This window comes from Labrus mixtus, chromosome 12 (assembly GCF_963584025.1).
Source record: "Labrus mixtus chromosome 12, fLabMix1.1, whole genome shotgun sequence".
In the NCBI taxonomy this organism is placed as follows: Eukaryota; Metazoa; Chordata; class Actinopteri; order Labriformes; family Labridae; genus Labrus; species Labrus mixtus.
The window spans coordinates 15796803-15819067 of NC_083623.1; the positions used below are offsets into that span (position 1 = coordinate 15796803).

General features: G+C 38.9%; 1 protein-coding gene across 3 annotated transcripts in view; it reads left to right on the forward strand.

The window, feature by feature from the left end:
• The window catches only part of LOC132985107 (A-kinase anchor protein 7-like), a 47944-nt gene extending 34968 nt beyond the window's left edge, over positions 1-12976 (forward strand). Inside the window, exons 10-11 of one of the 3 annotated variants that reach the window (XM_061052288.1) lie at positions 4744-4779; positions 9766-12976. In XM_061052288.1, coding sequence (XP_060908271.1) covers positions 4744-4779; positions 9766-9986 — 257 coding nt within the window. In that variant the 3' untranslated portion in view covers positions 9987-12976. The remainder of the gene's footprint in view (positions 1-4743; positions 4780-9765) is intronic. The other 2 variants (XM_061052290.1, XM_061052289.1) reach the window with 2 other exon arrangements.
• The last annotated feature ends 9289 nt before the right edge of the window (positions 12977-22265 follow it).

Sequence of the window (22265 nt, forward strand, 5' to 3'; positions counted from 1 at the left end):
TGAAAATAAATAGTGTGGCTTTGCAGGACTTAGCGGTCACACAAGTCATCCGACTATTCAAGTATTCACTTTCTGTACAATCAACTGAAGTAAATATCCTCACACATTGTTTTCCATTCCTAACCTGTGCTCTATTTACTGGTCACTGGTTTATGTGGCATGTTGTTGTGGATGTTCACAACCTGATCATCTTCAGGTCAAAGGTCAGCATTTTTTGCAATTCCTGGATAAGCTAACTCTTGTTTTTTTATGTTAAATGGCTGTGAAAACATTTCAATTTCCATTACCACATCAAATTTGAAGGCACAAGTGTGGAAATAAAAGAAAAGCTTCGATGATATTCACCGCCTCAATGGAGAAATATATCTGCCGCAAAATTGTCAATTAGTACTCTGGTGGAGGAGAACAGACTCACACATTTCTGGGCACCGAAAACCCTGCATGCCATTGTGTTGGCACAAGGGAGAGATTGTCAGAAATGTAATTAATGTCCTCCGATGCAGAATTCTAAAAATGCAGGCAAATTAGGCCAAATCCTCGGAAATGAAAGAAGAAGAATCTGCCATTCTTTCCAGTTCAGTCTTGTACATCCTCCTCATGTAGGTGAGCTTGTTTTCTTTGGTAATGTTATTTTATTGTTATTGTACAAAAGAATCTCTTTTCAGTCCCTGACCTGAATATGACCCATCTACAACTGCAATGGTTTAAATGTGTTTAACAGAGCTGCAGTCAGTATCGTGTCAGAGAGAGTCTCTGGTATTTCCTGAGGAAAGTGCTCCACCATTAGTACTCTGTAGCCTCTCTATAAGCCCCCCCCCCCTCCTTACATGAGTAGTACTTCATTTCAGTCCTTCCTCTATTTTATTTTCCTTAACCCATTCTGTCTGTCCTCAAATTCACCTCATTTTATGTCATGTTCTCTCCATTTTTCTAATTTAAACAAACCTTTGTGTTATACACTATCGTCTTATGATGAATATGTTATTTTTAAATAACTGATGATATCAGTGACTAATGCCCTCCCTGTAAACATGATCAGGCTGCTGTACCCAGTGAATTTAATTGGAGTCTGTAATGGAATAATTATCAGTCTTTTTTAAACTCTCTGTACATGTGAAGTGCTTCTATTTGTGTAGCATCAACAGAGTAGATCTCATAGCACAGAGCTGAACATAATAAAGTGCCCCCTCCCTCCATCATGGAAAGTATTGAAAGCGGCTTGCTAAAAATTTTGGCAGACCTCAGCAGGTTGTCAGTTCTGATCCAACCAGGACGTGGTCTCTTTTAGTTATTTTGAGGAAGTAGCTTCTGCTGAATGAGATAAATAAGTGTGTTAGGGTGTTTGAAGTTAAAGTGTTAAAAGGTTCTTACAGGACATGAAATAAATCAGAGCAGAGCAGTGCCCAGGAGGAGGGAGCAAAGCCAAGTACAGCAGAGCAGAGAGATTACACTGAGAATGAAATATAAACAGAGCTCACATTAGTTTTTATTTGACGTGTACATACTCGTAGTTTGATAACAGTACAGTCATAATCCCGTACGCAGCATCTGTACACCAACAGACGTTCATTCTTTAGCCTAGCTGAATGACAACAGAACTTACAGACGTGAGAGACAAAGAGGAAGGAAGGGCAAGAAAAAGGAAACAAAGTGGGAATGAGGAAAAAGCAAAGTCTGCAGCCAAGCTAGCAGCTAGAACTGATTGAGTTATTTGCCAACAACAACAAAGCATCCTGACCCAATCTTTGCACACAACATGTAATCGCATTACCCCACAATGGCCACCATTAAAGGTGAGACGCTTTGACTGTTAGGAGAACACCAACTGTGCACAATAGTGCTTTACAGTATATAGTCAATGTGAATACACTGATGCACTCAAAATAGTGAGTATGAGTACGGACGAACACAAATTAAGACAAAGAGCTGCGGTTTGCTCTCCTCTTAGTTTAACACAAGATAGACTATTACACATTCACATTTAAATTAGGAAAAAGTTAAGTATAGTAAAATGAAGGCCTTTCATTTAATGAATTATACTGTAATATTTAAAATCAACAGGACTTAAGGGAGATCTGTCATGCTGATCCATATTTAAATATATACATTTAATGTCACAATGATGGATGTCCACACTAAACCTCGGCAAAGTCTTTTTTAAGCACAAAATGAGCAGTTGTTGGCATATCTCCTGGATGTGGTTTCCTGCTGCTCGGACGTGACGTTACAAGAACCTGCCTTCAGGTTCTGTCGACGTATTAGAGCAAAGCATTGGAGCAAAGTCGTAGGACACGCCCACCCGGAAGCTCACTCAGATCTCTCCACGACTGCAATCAGAGCTGGCCAATCAGAGGAGAGGGAGCACGTGCGGAGGGGGGCCTTAAAGAGAGCGCAGGGAGAGGCTGACATTGAGGGATATTACTGACACATGTATACGAAAAATAAGGAGGTTTTTGAGCCAAACATCTCGCAACGCTCCTCAATAAGTGTCCCAGACTGACGTAATATATTGTGAAAGTGAGTATAATAGATCTCCTTAAAAGTCTTCGGCCACTCAAGTATCTCTATGAGGATGCCTGTGGGCACAGCAGCTTTGAACTAAAAGCGAACATCAACATGTTAACATGCTTACAATGGCAAGGCTAGCATTGTAACATTCAGAAAGTACTCTGTTTAATATGTTTCAGTCTTTGTTGGACTGTTAGCATTTGCTACTTATCATCATGTACAGCTAGGACAGGCAGATATCCTATTAGTTTTGCAGGTTTTTGCAGATTATTAACCAAAATATTAGTAGACTGGTTAAATATGTACTGATGGTAGCCTGAGAGAAATGCATTTTCCTAAATAAGAAATCAAAAATCGAATGAATTCCTCAATGAATTGATTATTTGAAAACATGTTCTACCGTCCTCTAGGTTCAGGCTTTTGCTGCTTTTTCTGATTTTATATTGAATGTGTTTGGTTCATGTAGGAGACCGTTCTGGCTGTTTTAAAGACTAAACAAGTGAATAATGGAGAGAACACCAGGCATATCAAACAGTTAGGAGAATCGTTTCAGTCTGGACCAACCAACAGACAAGATCTGGTTTTTGGAACAACTATTGGAGAGAAATGCAAACGGCACTTGGCATGGTGTTTCTGTTGGACAGAAGACAAGATATCCTGGACTAATCTCATCTCCGATAGAGGTTTAACGAGAGTCGACTAATTGGCTTGGTTTGCAGCATATAGGCTAAGAGGTTTAGTTCAGCTTTATTTGACTTTATTAACTGCACAGTGAGAGACAAACACTGATAGTATTTATAATACAAACTGGAAAATCTAGAAATGCAACTTTAAACCTTTTTTTATCATTCATTGAAATCACAGACTGAGTATACATTTCAATGTTTTTCAGCTTGCTAACAGTTGTTCCACTGTTTCCTTTGCATGTTACATATACAGTAAAAGCTTTGTTTCCACACACACAGAGAGAGAGAGAGAGAGAGAGAGAGACACGGGAAATGTGATATTCAAGAACAAGTCTTGAGACTCACCGATCAATAAATACAGAAAAGATGATCCTGAGGGAGAGACCCAGCGAGGCAAATAAGAGAGAGAATCAGAAGTGGAGAAAGAGACAAAAAAGCAGGAGGGGAAAGAGATAGTCAAACAGATGTGAGAGAGGACGAGGATACTTGGAGACGAGACAGATTGAAACCCGATGGAAGTCAGTACAATCTCCTGTGTTGTTAAAAAGTGAAAAGCCTGTCTGGTGCTCATTCCATCACCATGACAACGCTTCCGGCAAATAGGGGAGATAGAGGGGGGGGGGGGGGTCGGAAAGGATAAAGACATAAAAAGGTGGAGAAGATGTTTGAGTGAGGATATAAGCTTTGAGAAACTGTGTGTGTGTGCGTGTGTGTGTGTGTGTATGTGTTAGTTACTGTTTAACCTGTGTATTTGAGTGTGTAAGACCGTCCTGTGAGTGAAATCAGTCTATTAACGGTAAGACTATCTTATCTGTGTGTGTGTGTGTGCGCGTGTGTGTGACAGGTACAACATGCAGCTTTACTGCCATCAAGAAGGCCTTCATTATGTCAGACAGAGATTAGATAGACTGATAACAACTCTCTCACACAAACACACACCTCTTTAAAGGGTACAGACACGGAACCATAGGGCAGACCTTTGACAAGCTGAGGTGTGTTTATGTGAGGTCAAAATGACGTGTGTACATTCTGGATATTCATGACGACAGCAGGAAGGAGAAAAAAAAGGGGGGAGTCAGATGTCGTAAATCCTGTCAGAGTAAAACCATCCAAGCATTATGTTTTTTAGAGCGCTGTCTCATCTCAAACACATGACGACATATTTTCCTTTCTGCATTTCATTTGAACCGTTTTCTTTTATATGCACAGACTTGTGTTATAGATATACAGTTCTCAGTCTTAAGGCCTCAAAAAGTGCACACCTGACCCTGTTATACACTTGTTGATGGATTTCACTGGGTTTCAATACATCTTCAGAATATTTGTGCATCTGGTTTTTTTTTTTGTCTCATTCAGCCCATGGGTCCAAAACTCATCTTAGAAATCTCTTAGCACCTTAAGTATTTCTCCTGTGTTAAAATACAAAGAGGCTTTTGTGATTGTACTGCTTCTCTGTGAGCGTGTGAAGTCCACGAGACAGCAACAATATCTCCTTTTGTTTTCAATCGATGCTTACTTTTAATGTGCAATGTTTATGCTTGTGTTGCAGATTTGGTTCAGAACCCACTCCGTGCCAAACGTTCAAGTATGTGTCCCTCCTCGTATCTTATGTCAATCAGTTCAGTAATCAAACTAATCTACATCTGAACTCGAGCAGAAATCATCCTCTGTGATGTAATCCCTCAACAATCAAATTCAGTGATTCATGATGTGATTCTGCACCTCTATGCTACCCTGATTTGATCAATTACTAAAGATCAGATTATTGGAATCTTTATTTTTGAGTTGACCTAGGCACAGTTGTTCAAATAGTAAAATTTAGCTCATAATCCAGATTTGGAAATCCCTTTTTTTCTATCTGGGAGAGCCATGTTTATTGTGTCCTGGTTTTTTAAAGTAAACTTGATCCAGATACAGATTGTTCAAGATTACCATTTCTGCCAACATCCACACAAAATGAAAATTCTTCACAGTTGTTTTAATGAAACATTTATATTTGATATTGATTAATATTCAGTGGATTATATTATGGTGATGAAATCATGAAACAGCCCTCAAATCTACTTTATCTACAATGTGTCAGTTGTAATGCAACATTCATATGCCAAATATATAAAACATGACTACAGTATCAACTACAGTATCAACTACAAACTGCATGTTTTGTCTAAGGATTTACTACATTTTGTTCCTGAAATCCAGCTGCAGCTATGTCTTAATCAACAAGATTTCAAAAATGCACTGATGAAAGAAAATCTTTTTATTACAAAATCACTTTTCTTTTCTTCTTCGTTCAATAAACCGTCACAAATGCTTCATATTTCAGCTGATAGTAATTCTGGTTTTGTCTTCTCGGTTGAAATGAAGTTAAACTAAATGATCCGAGCAAATTCATTCTTTTCTGAATTAAGGAAACAGGACAGGAAGTGATTATGGAGGCATAATGGAGGCATCCATTAACCCTGCTGCTTGGATTAAATGGCCCTCTGTTAGCCCTCATGCCCCACAGTCCGGCTGTAGTTTCCCTGAGCAGTCGTTGAAGGCCTTGTAGGTTCTCACTTACACAGAATTTTCTTGGTTACTTAGATATTTATCGTATTAATCAACGCAATAGGAAATACAAAATCAGAAAGCAGTGCAAAATATGAATCTTTGATATAAAATAGAAATCTCTTACGCCAGCGTCACACTGGCTGTGTATTTTTTGGGTGTTAGCTGTGTGACGGTTACCACATTTACTGGTTGTTTCAGGTGTCTTTATATAAGTTTTAAGAGAGCTGGGCTTATCAGAAAACAAAGTTATTTACATATAAAATGGGTCATTCGTTTACATAAAGGCTATAGCGCTAACACAACTGCAGAAACAAATGGGAGAGAAAAACAGGCGTAGCTCCTGGTGTCTTTTAAACACGTTTCTATGGTTAGGATCAAAACGGATTTAATTTGCATTATTTACAGGTACTTACTTCATATACAGGACAAAACAAATCCAAGGTCAGAGGGAAACAGGGAGAGGGAGAGAGAGAGAGAGAGAGAGCCATACATAATATCACCCTCAACCTGATCTTGTATAATTATTTACATAATGTACTTTTATCCTTCTTTTATTTCAAATAAAGTTTTGCAGGGTACCCAGTAAATTGCCTGAATATCAACTTGTAACAAACAACTGTCATGGTACGACTTCAGAATAAAAGCATTGTGTGCAAACCAGGGGAGTTTCTCCACAGAACAACCAAACAGGACTTTTACTTATCAGAAGCATAAAAAATAGGCGAGGCCTCTATTTTCTAGATCTTCAGCGCTTGAGACGCGAGACACTGATGCGCTGAGATGCAGGTCCAAATGGAAATGGAGCCGACACACGACTAACACGCGGCCTGTTTGAAACCGAAGTTTGAGTGTTCCTCAATTCCTCTGATCTCAGTGGATCAGGACACATGCATGGATTTCCAAAAACAGAATCACAGTAATTGCTTCTTTATAATAAAAAAAAAACTGTATCAAGCTTTAGTCTGCAGACACAAGTGCTACTCTCTGATATTTGCTTTACACTTGTAATATTTGCATACCAGGATGTTACAGGCATCCCTCTGTTTGTACTGTAAAAACTTCCTCCACCACATGACAAGAGATGTGTATATAAAGCGATCAGGGTTGAAGCCTCCAGCAACTGTTGAACAAGTAACAGGTTCAGTATGCACATGCTGTTTGGAACCCGGTCTGTGTTTGCCAGAGCTTGAAGTCTTGAGCCATAGCCATGCAGGCCTCCTGAAATGGTCTGGTCATCATTTTTAAAGGTTGCCCACTGTAACCCCGCCTCTTCCTGCTGGCTTAGGGTGCCTTGCAAAAGCTGCAAGTGTCAGCGGAAGATAGCAAGTCTTTCCTTAAAGGCAGTGATTCTTGTCCACAAGCCCTGCTTATCTCAGCTGTATATTGACATTAGATTAAAAAAACAAGAAAAATGAAATCTTAATACTAGAGGTAATAAAAGCAAAGGCTTTGGCTTGGATGTCATCATTGAAATGACTCTGAAATGATCTGAAAGTGCTGGAAGTGCTACTTTCAGTTGACTCAGCTGAAGGAGAAATTACCAACATCCTGGGAGTTCCACGTAATAGCTTTATAAAAAAGGTAGATGTGAAGTATATAGAGCTGCAGTCCCAGGGGCAAAAATACCTCATGGAACAGCGGTCAGAAGTATGAGTCACTCAAACTGGCGGGAAGGTTGATTACCTGCAATCTTGATTCTAGGTACATCTGCAGCAAATTTTACTGTAGAGCACAACTCAATACATTCTGAGTGAGATGTGCAATAACAGGAGATCACATCGAGTTTATTTTCTTTGGCAAAAAAAGAAAAAAGGCAGTGAGGCTGATGTGAGCACAGAGTGACAATAATTGGATGAGCAAAGAGTGCATATATGGCAGCTTGTCTGACAAGTCCTGCTGTCTGTTTGTCATGCTGTTAGCAGCAGGCTGAAGATTTGGCAAACATAACACAAATCCATTGATACATAATGCATGGGTCAACAGTACAAGCTGTGCTCTGACGAAGAAATGATGCCTCTCATTCCAGTGGCCTCTGTGGGGTTATATTGTTACAATGAATTTGTATGCGCATAAGTCATCTCTTCACATTATTCTTGGTGTATAAGACCCACCTGTAGATCCTGGAATCGTTTTTAAACCTTCATTTTGGTCCTTAAAGTAAGAAAGATCATGTTTGTAAAAGAAATAATAATTAGGGAATACGAACAGCGATTTGTTGTGTGAAGAAATCTTCACAGAATAGATAACAATCCTGCATCACACTGTATGGACGTGTTTCTGACCTCAACAAACGTTAGCCGTCTTTATTCACCCTCTCACTTCGACTGTGCTGCCAAACTCGATCATAAATAATAGAGCATCCCTGCTGTAACATATAAACAAACCTATGGGCCCCGTGGGATTCTGTGATGGAGAACATCAGCGTGAGGATTTCATTCCTGGCCTTGGTAATCAAATGTTTTTAAACCACAGCAGTACTCTTTGTGCGTGTGCGTGTGCGTGTGCGTGTGTGTGTGTGTGTGTGTGTGTGTGTGACTGTATGGTTGAGTGATTCTCTATTGAACTCTCTCTCTCTCTCTCTCTCTTTGAATGGCCTAATGCAGACACTCCATTTCTCACCCAGTCTGCCTAACTGTCTTCCCAAACGAATTATTGACTTTCTGCCAATGTTACCTTTTTTTTTACAGCCGCCTTTATGTCGGTCTTCCTCCTCCTCTGTCTCACTCTCATGTTGCCCGCCATGTTCTCTGTAGCAAAAGCCGAACCAATAAAAAGATATAGTGTATAGAAGAGCTTTTTTTTTTCAAATTCAGTCACTTTTTTTTTTTTACCTCTCAAGGAGGTTTATTAAATCCACATGCATTTTAAGACGAGCTGGGAACTGAGTCTTGCTTTCATCTGTCATTCTCATCTCTGTCACATCTAATCTATTTTGTCACATCCAATCTACCGTTGTTGGATTCTTTCTATGATGAGTGAATAAATACTTATTTATATAATGTCAGATTAATAGTTATTTTCTGTTCTCTTCTCGTTTTTCTTTTGAGAAAATTGAGTATGATGATGATATAAAGAATCAATAACCAACAATTGCATCAAATGAAAAGACACCCCAACAGCACGGTGTGAATAGTTATTATCAAATTCAGTGTGAAGTTTGAATGCTAAAAGAGTTTTATTTATAGGTATTTTATGATACATCTTTAGTAACCCTAACCCTGAAGTGATTTAGACCACCAGCTAGCCACATACGCCAACTATTTGAAATTGAATGACATGTACAACATTTAACATCTACTCAAACTTAAAGCTACACGTATACATTTTACATAAACAATAGAAAAACAATCAATCATGTGCAATGTGGTTGTTAGTGTGTAAACAGTCTCTCTGATGAACCCGCAAATAATTATGATCCAGTTATGGAATTTCACTCAGCTCTTCCAACAATTTAACATTTTGCTTCCCACAAAACAAACAACTACATTTCTCTGCTGTCATGAGCTTACATCTTCTTACCATGTTACCTGTCACTTACTTTAAATATTTGAGCATGAAGCGACTAAAGAGCAAAATAATCCCCTCAGGTGATGACAAAAAAAAAACATCTTAAAAAGTGTGAACGCTTGTTTGCCTCCATCAGCGGGATGGGAACAGGACTCCTAATTAATGCTAATGTGGTTGTGTTACCCAGTAGTAGTTTGCTTACTAGTTGGCCATATCAACTTTAATGGGTGATAATATGTCAGGTTAAGTTCAAAGTTTGTTTCACTGCGTTAATGTGTTCAAAAGAAACTTAAAGGACTACAGGAAGATGTCTGTTAGCATAATACCTGAACCTGTGAGACAGCTGTCATTCTGTGGGTCTCGTAACCTGGTGCAGTTTTGAAGTTCACTCTCTTTGTAACAAATTGTCTCCACCAATGAGGGAGCAGGTTTGTGTTTTTTGTTTGTCATAATGTTGTAAATAAACTCAATGACGTATAGATTATTCTTTTGTTGTTCTTGTTCTTCCCAGGTGGTCGTCGCCGGTCTGAGCCCGACGAGGCAGAGCTACTCAGGGTCAGCAGGCGATTGGTCGAAGATGCTGTCAATCGCGCCTTACAACAGTACAAACAGGAAACACTCCAAAATGGGGGCGGGCCTAATGCCACAGCAATGCAGCCCCCTGGAAATACTGAGGAAACTGACACAAAGTTGGACACTACAGCTAACTCCACCACAGACAACAGGAAGTGACATCAACGGACTGAGGTACAAAGACTTGAAAAAGGATCCGCCCAGAAAACATCAGCCAGGCCTGGCAGAGCAGGAGAAAGGGTCAGGGAGCTCTGAGCACAAACGCCTGAACCAGCCAACCAGTCAGCCCAGTTTGCTGACCAGCCAACCCAGCTAGCCAGTCATGCTAGCCTCTGCCCAACTAAACGAGCTGGAAACCGTGCTAGTAAAATGTAGCTTGAGTTCAGTGCTATGTGACTAGCTAAGTCAGCTAGTTTACTCACTAACTGTGGTGTCCCTCATCTGACAGCAAGGCTACCATCCCTCCATCTTTAACTCAGCTGAGGGTCCAAATACCTGATAAGCACTCCTGTAGAGACACACAAGCACACGTTGGGTTCCCTTTGACCTGTCAATCACAAACTGCCCTTCGAGAAAACGATAATGAGATTTTTGACATTTGTGTTTAGCATTTCTCTGGAAAAATCTGTGCTATCTTCAGGATTTCTCAACTGCTCACCTTAAGGAGGCTGTATGGAGAAAGCTGCATCGATCTATGGCGTCTTAAGTTGTGACTGGATTCTTCAAAATTTGGTTGGAACTACAGTATGTTGAATTTGGTCTGTGTCGGATATTTAGGTTTCTGTTTTTGTAGTCTGGGTTCATAGCACTGCATACAAAACTGCATTTTTGTATTAATTCCAATTCTTTAAAGTTGTCAAGCCACAACTATACTTGAAGTATTATGATAACAAAGTGTGTCCTGTGGAGGAAGCACTGAGACAATCATGAAGTAAAGATCATTTAATAAGCTCTGAATTTACATATTCAAACTAAAAAATAAGCGACGTCAGTTTTTAAAAAGCTTAATCTGGACCCTTCTGTCGGGCCCTCAAACACTATAGATGCAAACAGCTGTTATCATGTTTATTCATCTCCACAGCACAAAAGAAGTTAGGGGACTTAGACATTATTTAGTGATGCTTAAAATGAAACTACACTGCTAGAGAACACTACCGTTGCCACAAATGCATTTTGCCCCTGTTAATGCCAAACCCTCCTTTAAAACCCTCGAGTGACGGGCTACTACGTACAGACACAGCTTCCTGCCTCTTCATTTAGCATTTTATTGTTTTCTTTATTGTTGTAATTTATCATCAGTTTCCCTCTGTTAAATGAGCTTGAAGCAGCAGCACATTGCAAAAATTATGTTTTGTCTTTTGTTGGTGTTTTGTTTAGAGTCTGGACTGGAGGCCTGTTGGTTTGAGGCTCAGTGATATATTGGAGGTGTTAATGCTGATCTGAGAGGCTGTTTTTGTTTCAGTACTGTTATTGTGAGAGCAGTTACTTGGATGCTGACAGGATGCTGATAGGTTAATTTAAACAATCCCTGCTGTCAGTTGAAAACCATCCAGGACATACATTTCATTGTCTTCCACACATTTATTAAAAAAAAAACAAAAAAACTTGAAAATGAAAAAGGCTTTTCCTGCTCTGCATCTTCCCCCAGCTAATGAATCCCGATAAGAAACACACTGTGTGAGTTTCTTTAAAAACTCCACTTCCTGAAAATGAGGCTTTCAACTTACAGCAAGCGGACAACGATGATGAAACTGTGATAACACAGGTTATTGCTTTAAGCGCTGACATTATTTATGTTTTTTTTTTTTAACCTTTTAAACTATTATTTGTAATGATTTGGTTTGAAATTAGAAGGAGAGAAAAAAATTGAAATAATAAAAAGAGGTGTCAGATAAAAAAAGCACAACATTTTAAGTAATCTTTAATTTAGTCTTTGGTTTCACTTTTAAAAATCAGAAAACATTTGTTGGTAAATCAAACAACCTCTAAACGAAGTGGCCAAAAGTCACCAATACAAATCGATGTATTGTTTTGTTTATTATGTATAATTGAGGTGACAAAGCAAAGGTTTAGCCAGTTTGCTTGACGATGGCTCATTTCACTGTGAGATTGCCAAAGTCTCTAAAAATGTCAAGCTGTAGCTAAAAAAGTTGGACTCTCGATTTAAATGTCAGAATGATTCACTTGAAAACGCTATTTCTGTCATTTCTTTGATGGCGTTCAGCAACATGAGGTTTGTTTCCTTAAGTGTGAACAGGTGTGAGCTGGGAGATGTGCTCTCATCCCTGTGAAATCCACTCGAGTCCTGTCACTGCAGGCTCTCTGAAATCCTCAATTCTGTCTTAAGGTGGACTTTGAACGTTTTTGTTTTGATCTTTTATTGTCACCGGATCCTTAATCTCCTTAAAACCCCCTTTAATACACAAGTTGTCCTGTTGGCCTGTGAGTTCAGTCTGTTCTGTGTGTCTTATTTGTGTGTCTTATTTGTGTGTGTGTGTGTGTGTGTGTGTGTGTGTGTGTGTGTGTGTGTGTGTGTGTGTGTGTGTGTGTGTGTGTGTGTGTGTGTGTGTGTGTGTGTGTGTGTGTGTGTGTGTGTGTGTGTGTGTGTGTGTGTGTGTGTGTGTGTGTGTGTGTGTGTGTGTGTGTGTGTGTGTGTGTGTGTGTGTGTGTGTGTGTGTGTGTGTGTGTGTGTGTGTGTGTGTGTGTGTGTGTGTGTGTGTGTGTGTGTGTGTCAGTCGGATATTTGATCGGTGGTTCCCTAGAGACACTTTTGTCTTAACCAATCATGGCACCTGGGAGCGGCGTGTGTGTGCGTGCGTGCGTACGTGCGTCTGTACAAATTTGTCTTTCCATTTGTCAGTGTGTATGTCTGACTGTGTGTGTTGTTTGTACTGTGTTGTATATACTGTTCTGCCATATTTGAACAATAAAACAGGATATGAGTTTGAAAACCACTATCCTTTCTTCTTCTCCTGATTTCAGTCCAAGTGCTCGTGTTCGCCCACAGAGCTCGCTGATTGAGTGGACTCTACCTACAGTATGTTCTCATGAATGCAGAACTTATTTCAAAGTCGCTTTATTTTCTGAAAGGAACTGTCTAACCCCCACACATTTTCTATTCTACTATTAAAGGGCTTTCAGGAGTGTTATTGTTATTTATGTTGGATGCATTTGTTTTAGGGTAAAGGTTTTGAAAAGGGAATCACAATCCTGGAAAATCTGAGGAGTTTTTTAAGAAATGGTTTAAAAAGTGACACACTGCACAGTACTTTCATGTGTACCAGTCAGTTTAAGTGTCAGATAAAATCATTGTTTTCCAGAAACAAACATCACCGCTCCTTTAGAAGAATACATTCACAGACTTTTCAGAATGTTTGCAGTAATACCAAATGGTGCATGCTGACTTTAAGAGTAAAGCACTTTGTCTCTTGCTCATTTAAAACCAAGGTTTACCCAAAGATAAAAGGCTCTTCCCCCAATCAGTGTGCATGCACATATTGTGCCTGATTACAACTCCTCTGAGGACCGTCTTTAAACGTACACTGTGCTTGATTGAGGTATCTCTCTCTCTTCTATAAATAAACTACATTCTTCGTAACTTTGTGGTTGGGAGGAGAACAAGTCCATTACTTGGAAAATCTTGCAATGGTATTTTATTTCCCGTTAGTTAGACACACTTAATCCATACTTACCCTTTCAATGTGAAATAGTTGCAGGATGTCAGAGGGTGAACTTGACATTAACTTAATTTAAATTTTGTATTGGGGGAAAAACTGAGTAGCTGGAAGGTAAAATTAAAAAAAAAGGACATGATGCTGAAGTAAGAGTTGTTTCAGTTTCACATGATTGGAAATCCACTGAGACAGCCTGAAATGTGATATAGGGTATTGCAGTACAACATTTCATATGCTTTTATATTCCCAAACAACAGCCTTAACAGCTTTTCTGTATATTAAGGATGCCACTAGAAACAGCTTGTAGAAGAACAGCCTTCAGGTTATTTATCAGCATACAACAAAAAAAAACATCATCAATGCAGTGCTAATGAGCGCAAAGTCAGTAAAAGATAGCAAAGTGTCAGGATCAGTCTTTTCCCATTTTAAGGGTAAAATAAATTTTTGAAGATACAACATGTAGAACTATTTACACCAAAATATCTTAATTAATTCAAAATGGACCAATGTTGTATTTTTTATTGAGTACTTAGATTACATCAAATGTAACTGTAATCAAAGCCAGAAAAATTCTTCAATTTATAGTTGTAATGGGACGCTTCTTGTCGCAGCGCCCGCCATGACAGACGCAACATGCTTATTGTTGCTGTGTTTGGATGTTACGTCAAAGACTGCTTCGTGAAGAAGTGGGAACTGCTACTGAAAGCTGCCGCACTGTTGCTGTGATAAAAATGAAATGTAAATGATACTTGGATACATTAGCTTGTCGGTAAACATATTTTCTTCCTCAGGTCTGTTTTGCCTGTTCGTCTATACTGTCAACTCAGGGTTATTTTTCATCGGTGATGAGGGTGGTGTAGTAGAAAGAATGACTCCCAGTATTCCCTGCCAGCCTCCACATCATCTTTTGTTGTTCATTAAGAGCCCCCTGGCAACAAAATGGGCATAGGCCTACTGTGCTTACTTGGTATAGTTTTAATTGCTGCCGATCCTTTAATGGCTTCTCTTTATACCCCTCTGTCAGTAATTGGTTTTACATGAAATTGAAATCAAGGATAAATGAGCAATAGGCTTCCCAAACAGGAGGCATTTAGAAGGTGAGTTAATGAGTCTGGTGCAGGCCATGTCATGACTCCTGATGACCATCAGGTGGCTGGTGGAATAATGCACAGTGGGAGAGGCTTTGTTTCACATAATATAGAAAACAAGGCAGCAAACAAGTTGACAGAATAGCTGCGGTGTTTCAGCCAAGCAGCAGCATAACAGCAGCCAGTTTTATCGACGTCCAGCATAATGAGACGTTTGATGAACAATAATGGGCTTCCTCTTCCTCCTTCTGACATTTAGGGGGTCTGAAGCAGAAATGATAAAGTCTCTTCTTCAGACCTCTTCAGACCTGTTGCATTATAAGAACCGAGACTGAAATAATGGTATTGTGGTGAATAACCACACAGCAAACACATGAAAGTGAAGGAAAAGAGTTGCTGCTCTTTTCCTACGATTACCAAGATCCCCTCTTACTAAACAGTGTGAAACGTGGTTATCAAGGTGTTACCAACATGAATCCCTTCCAGCTTTCATTTCACATCTTACACATCATACTGTGACAATCTGTTGTTCACGGAGAGTAATATCGACAAATCTGATATTATAATGAAGTCCCTGGCTGAGTTGTATGTTATACAGTGTTGGGATGAGTGCATATTGAATGACTGAGCAGACATTTACAGCCTTGGTAACTGTGAATGTCAGAGGCGTAGTGGTTTACATTTTTAAAAAAAGACAGGCTGAGGACTGAATAAATGCACCTCCTTAATCACCTGACCAACGTCACTGAAATAATGTTGATAATTGTCTTCTTGGACTTTGCTCTCCAACCATCTCTCTTTCACAGCCCTCTCAGTTAGACATCTCGGTGTGCAGATTTATGGTTCAATCATAAAAATGATGTCAGATACCTTACTTTGAAAGACAGGGTTTCTTATTATTGACAGATTCTGGCATCACATGACCATAACGACTGCATCTTAGAACAGAAAATTACAGAATTCCCATAGGAAAATTCCTTTAAATTTCTTGGGGGGGGGGGATTTCTAAAAGATTTCTTGGAGCAAAGTCCTTATAGTTTCCAAAGATTCCCAGGGGAATACCCTAGAATGTCAAGGAAAATTCCCAAGGTTTTTGAAAATTGCTTGGGAAATTTCTGATAGTTTCCTTACTTACTCGCTGATGTACGTCGCTTTGGATAAAATCGTCTGCTAAGTGAATTGTAGAATTGTAGAATTAATCCCAGATAAGATTACAAAGATTAAAAAAATTCCGGAGAAATATTTAAGTAACTAAACATTTCTATTAACATTTCCTAAAAGTTTGGGGGAGTTCCCTGGGAAAATTGCTGAAAGTTTTCAAAAGTTCCTGGTGAAAGTTTTTTTTAAATTTTCAGTGGAAAGTTTAAATCCACAATATGTAGGAATTTGGTTTGCTGCGCTTTGGCACCCACCCATGGTCTCTCAGTGCAAATAATACTGACATAAAACACATGTTGCTGTTACGCCTCCCCTTCTTAAAAAATGTGTTTTGGTGAAAAGGACAGTGTGGCAAAGATGTTTTAAGAAGCCAAGAACCATGTCAACTGACAATGTACAATAATATTTCCATGTTTAGTGTTGTCTTTGTTGTTTGCAAGCTGTTTGTATGTGGATGATGTGTATGTGGATTCCACTGTTCCCATGTCTCTATTCCGTGGCTAAATGGTTACATTAGAGAGGGTATTTTATTACATGTGAGATGGGTTTGAAAGGTTTCAAATTTAAAAAGTTAACTTGAAGGTCGACAAGGAAAGAGATAACCTTTGTGGTGATTTATTCATCTATTGTATTTGTATGCAAGCCTGAGACAACACTTGGGTAAGATGACCTTCTGCTTCTGGTAAAGCTGCTGAACATGAGACAATGATGACGCTCATAACAATACAGCCTAGCATTACATCCACATGCAATTGGACTATTTCACAGGCATTGCTATTCTATCTCAAGTGGGGATTGAACAGGCGTTTGGAATTAACATTTGAGGGGGCAGTTGCTTCACCCCCTGAGCTATGATCCTGCTCCTGCCAGTCATCAAGAGGACTGATTAAGGTTCTGAATGAATTGTAATATTGCATAACTATGTTGTGGTACACATGGTTTTTGAACCAGTGTTTGGATTTAACCTCTGACAAAAAAATACTAAATAAATAGTAAAATTCCTGCAGGGCTCCTGGGTAAAAATCCAAAAACGTTTTCCAAATATATTTGGTGAAAATTCCAATACGTTTCTGAAAATTTGCCTGAAAATTCCTGACAATTTTAGAACATTTCCAGGGTAATTTTGGGGATCTTCTGGGAGAAACAAACTTGTGAATATTCCCACAAGGTTGCCAGGAAAATTCCACAACGTTTCTGATTATTCCTGATGAAAATGATTGTAAAATAATTGTATTCTAGATGCAGTAGACAAAGGCAGATTTTAATTGGAACATTTTACTGATGATCTGCAGCCACATTTGGAGTTCACCTTTGACTCCAGCAGCAGTTGCTAAACCACTGAGCTATTGGTCCAGACTCAGAGGAATAGAGAGTTTTGAGTTCATTGCAGTGTTGCATGATGAGATACTGTAGATGCAAAAGAAAACAAAAACTCTGGGATGGGAAATTTGACTGCTGTTTAGACACACATGGGATTTGAACCAGTGCTTGGTTTGATCATAGTATTGCATAGCAGATGCAATTGACAAATTATGATTTGGATTGTCTTATGTTCTCTCCTTGCACACGTTGGAATCAAACCTGTGTTTGGATGTAACATTTGATTGATTCAAGGGACACTTTCTTAACATATGAGCTACAATTCTGCCAGCCTTAGAGAAGAACGTTTAAAGTTTTGAATTCATTGTAGTATTGCGGAGATATGTGACTATTGCTATTCTATCTCAAGTGGGGATTGAACAGGCGTTTGGAATTAACATTTGAGGGGGCAGTTGCTTCACCCCCTGAGCTATGGTCCTGCTCCTGCCAGTCATCAAGAGGACTGATTAAGGTTCTGAATGAATTGTAATATTGCATAACTATGTTGTGGTACACGTGGTTTTTGAACCGGTGTTTGGATTTAACCTCTGACTTGAGGCGCAGTTACTCATCCACTAAGTAGTTCTTTAGTTCTTTTGTTATTTGTGCGAAAGAAAGAAGAATAAAATAATACAGAAGAAGACAAGGACATTTAAAATGCACGGGTGGGACAAAAGAAACCCCTTAGTGCTTTTATAAGGAACCCACCTAACATTGAAATTAAAGCATATGCAAAGTCTTGTCACAAAATACAAACAAATGTAGGTATTCAAATAAACTCTAAAAGCAGGAAGAGAATACAATTAACACACAATCAATAACTTGTATGTGCTGCAACATATTGCATCCAAATACTGCTGTATGCTGTTAAAACACTTGTTTAAAATCTTTTTTAAAACCCAAAATATAAGAGTGACTGCGAAAGGAGGCTGAAAAATGGTTCCTGATGACTAGACCTGTGTACCTAACGGAAACGCTGGTTCTGTAGAATTGACTGTAGAAGATCAATAGATCTGGTGTGATAGGCCTACCAGTGGATCTGAGACCCAGTTACCAAGCTTTGGTCCTTCCATTCTTTAAGATGAATGATAAGAGCTCTGAATTCATTATAGCATATACAGCATAACAGTGTTGAAGCTGCAATAGACAAAGAAACTTCAGAAACACAAAACTGACTGATGGCACATGTGAGAATCAAATCAGTGTTTGGACTTAATCTTAGACTCAAGGAGCAATGACTATATTGTTTGGGCAATAACAAGGCAAGGCAAGGCAATCAGCCTGCATGAAATACTCATTTTATTCACAAACAGCAAACCAAAACTATTGTCAGAGTTCAGCTGTCCATGGGGGGGAGACAGAAGGCTGAGAAAGCCTGACATTTATGCACTTCCATCCAGATGAGCCAGTCAGAAATCTCAGGTGGGTGGAGTCTCCAAGAAACCAGCCAGCCAGCAGTGCTCTCCAATTAAGCCAAAGTCCTAGACGTATTAGACCACAAGAGGGAGCCAAAGTTCTAACATATAAAAAACGAGCAACGAGACCCAGGAAACCACACGAGGCCAGGGGTCGTCACAATTGTATAAATGCATTGTAAATGAAATAGATCAAGTTAGTTCTGAAATGAGAAATTCAATCTCTGCCACACGTGGAAATCAAACCTGTGATTGGATATGACCTTTGACTCAAGGGGCTGAAGTGTATTTTCTTGTTATAAAACAAGATTTCTTGGAAGTTTTTGCTATATTTTAGTACAGGTACCATTTTAGCTCTAAAGTCTTCTTTTCAGGGTTTATTACACAAGAATGGCACATCAGAACAGGGAATATAATGATGATTATAAGTATTTCATCCAAACTTTTTACTTAAGGCAACATAACGAAGAATTTCTAGGAGTACTTTCCTGTCTCCACACAAAATTGAAGAGAGATTTACTCATTGAAGAATAAATATCTTCAAATATTATCTGTTTAACACTTTAACTTTTTCATTTACCATATTGGTACATTTTTGGACAGCAGTTTATATTAGAGAACATTGGAACAAAAAAATGTTTGCTTTCCTCTGCTGTCCTCAGATTAAAAAAAAAAAAAAAAAAGATTATTAGACCTAAATACAATTTCAGGAATGACAAAGTGTGAAGAACAAAAGTCAATAAGATCACATCACTGGGGCGCTGGTTTAGCTCAGTTGACAGAGGAGGCGACTTGTGGTCATGTCATCCCCTACGCCCTACATTGTCCTCCTTACATTTCCTGTCTCTAGCTGTCCACTGAAATAAAGGCTCATATAGTTCCAACATAATCTTTTTAAAAAAAACATGTCAGGGACCAGAGACAGTAAAATTTAAAAAGTCATAATCTTTGCTTAGATATGATATCATCACAGTGTCCTTGGAAGGTCACTCCACAGAATCTGTCCTAAAAGGGTCTCACACTCTACTCAGTCAAGAGTTCAACAAACACATCTTTGTCAAGACAGAACCTGAAAGTGATTCTTTACATGAATCAATCTACTGTATTATGGGAGGTTCAGGAAGTAACGAGCACACAGGAAGTGTTTATTTACAAGCAGAAGTCAAAAGTCAAAAACACATCATTTCACTTAGACTGCAAATCTACATTTCTTAAGAACAATGTGTTGAATTGAAGTGGCATGTTGATCATGTTTTCTTACAGCTAATAGTTTATCTTAAGTGTAAAATATTTGGGCTATCACTGTTTATTTAAAAAATACGAAGAGTACAAATATGCATTCTGCTCTTTGTCCACAAGATGGCGATAAGCAACTAGAGCTGGCTGTGTTCTTGGAAGCAGTATCCAGCATAATGAGGAGAAGCTCAATATGCAAGCACAGCTGCAGTGCTCCTTATCTTCAGTCCCAGATATTACTGCACTATTTACTGCTGAAAACAAACTGCAGCTGCACACTCACCAACATCCTTTTATCTTCTCTATCAGGACAAGGCAGGACGGCAGCAATGAGCTGAAGGCCCTGATGTGCAAAAGAGTCACATTTCTCCGTGTTTGTCCTCATGTGACCTATTAACTGTACATGTACAGTTGTCCGTCTGCTGCTGGGGGATGATCGAGGGTGACAGGCAGGGGGTATACAAGCAGCAGTTTGTCGGGGTCTTTGTGGAAGTCAAACTTTTTGAACACGTGAGCGAGTCCTAGCTGGGATTATGTAAAGTGGCTGGATCAGGACTGCTCTGTGGTCTTGTTTTCTTCTTCTTCTACCTCCACATTACTAAGTTAGTTATGATTCTCTGTCATGAACAGGACAGTGGGGCATCCCAGACACTCATAGGCTAACACAACAACACTCTGCCTCTGAAAAAGTTGTCTTCTGTTTCTCTTCTCAGGTGTTTGACATTAACTTTGAATATTCATGCATGCAGTGTTCAAAAGGAGATGGCCCTTTTCTTCTCATTGTGCTAGTATTTTCTTTCAAGTGTAGATGAGTAAAACACACGGTATTATTTTTAAATGTAAAACAAGGCTTCACTGCATCCTGAACATTGCCCATTATTTCAAGACACATTTTGAAATGCTGTTTTTGTTTGATGAATGCCCTTTAAAATAAAATTACAGTCACAGGTCAAATGTGACTGTAATTAATTGTGAGTTGCTTAATGAGTAAAATACCACACACAGTGAAGGATTCAGCTATTTATGAAAAACTGAAAATGCGACAAAACAAATCCATCCCCTCACGTCCTCTCAGTGTCTTATAATACGAATAGCTTTTTTATTTCACACATACAGTAATATAAATTATATGGTTTAAACCGTATACTGTAAACTTAGAATAATAAGTGTAATTGTAAAAGTAACGGTGGTTCAAAGGTTAATGAAATATAAGATTGTATCTCTGTCATGTTTTTTTTAAATTAATATGAAGGCATTTAGTAAAGAAAAGACTTAACTAGATCATCATGTAAAATACATTTTCTCTACTTGGTAATAACCTCAAACATGTGCAAAACTCCCTTTTAGAACTTAACAACAACCAAACAACAACAAAACACAAACATGTTGTATTAATGAAATGTCAAAAACAAAATCTGGGGTTCCTTTTTTGTTAGTTGTGTTTCGTTTTGTTCTTAGAGAACAGACTTGGGAGCTTATTTCAGAACCAAACACATCTTTCAACACAACAAGGACAACTAACGAACAATTATAGACAAACAAAATGATTTTTCATCACTTTCCCTGGGTCTGTAGTTGTTGGAACCACTTCGAGACATCACATACATACAAACACACACACGCACGCACGCACGCACACACACACACACACACACACACACACACACATTAACTAACAGCTAATTTGATTTATTTTAACGGACAAGCTCTCCTCCGTCTAATGCCCTAATCAGCATTCATACCTTGGTGTGATGATTCGGGACAATGCTTTTTTATTGAGGAAGTGATCTCACCCTTGAGTGCCAGAATCAGCCTTTTTTACAGCCCATCTCCTCTGGGCCTCATCCATCAACCAGGTGTCTGTGCGACACGGTTGCCAGACACGCACTAACTCATTTAAGGAGGGGGACATACAGAGATCTATCACTCAACATCACTAACTCACTTATTGACGGCTGATGTGCTGAAACATCTCCAGCTTGAACACCTCACTGAGCTTAAACCACAGGTGAATAAAGACATTAGTTAGCTTCGGCTGACAGATGAGAGGGCATAAAGGACAAATGGTCCCTTTGGATTTTAATTTGTCTTTCAATGAATCCATCCATCTTCATTCTTCTGGTTGAATGGCTCTCCTCTCCTTGTTGATGTAAACATGATCACATGCTTCATGTAACAGAATATGACCTAAACGATACCTGAAAGCTGCATTTTTCTCCTGTTAACACTCCTTATATTGACCATTACCTCGATCAAAACCAGGAAATCCAAAGGCAAAGTAAGGCAAGGCTGTTTTATAACCCCAGATTCAGCATGTATGAGCTGTATGTAAACTATTTAAGAGGGACTTTGTAGCATGAAAACAGCCATGTCCACCAGAAGTTAGAATGAAGAAATGCAATGATAGAAAGAAGATAAGATAACAGACAACAGGTCAGGGAGAACTCGTTAAGATTATCTACACAGTATTATTTAAAGTATCAACCCAACACTGGAGAGCAACATATT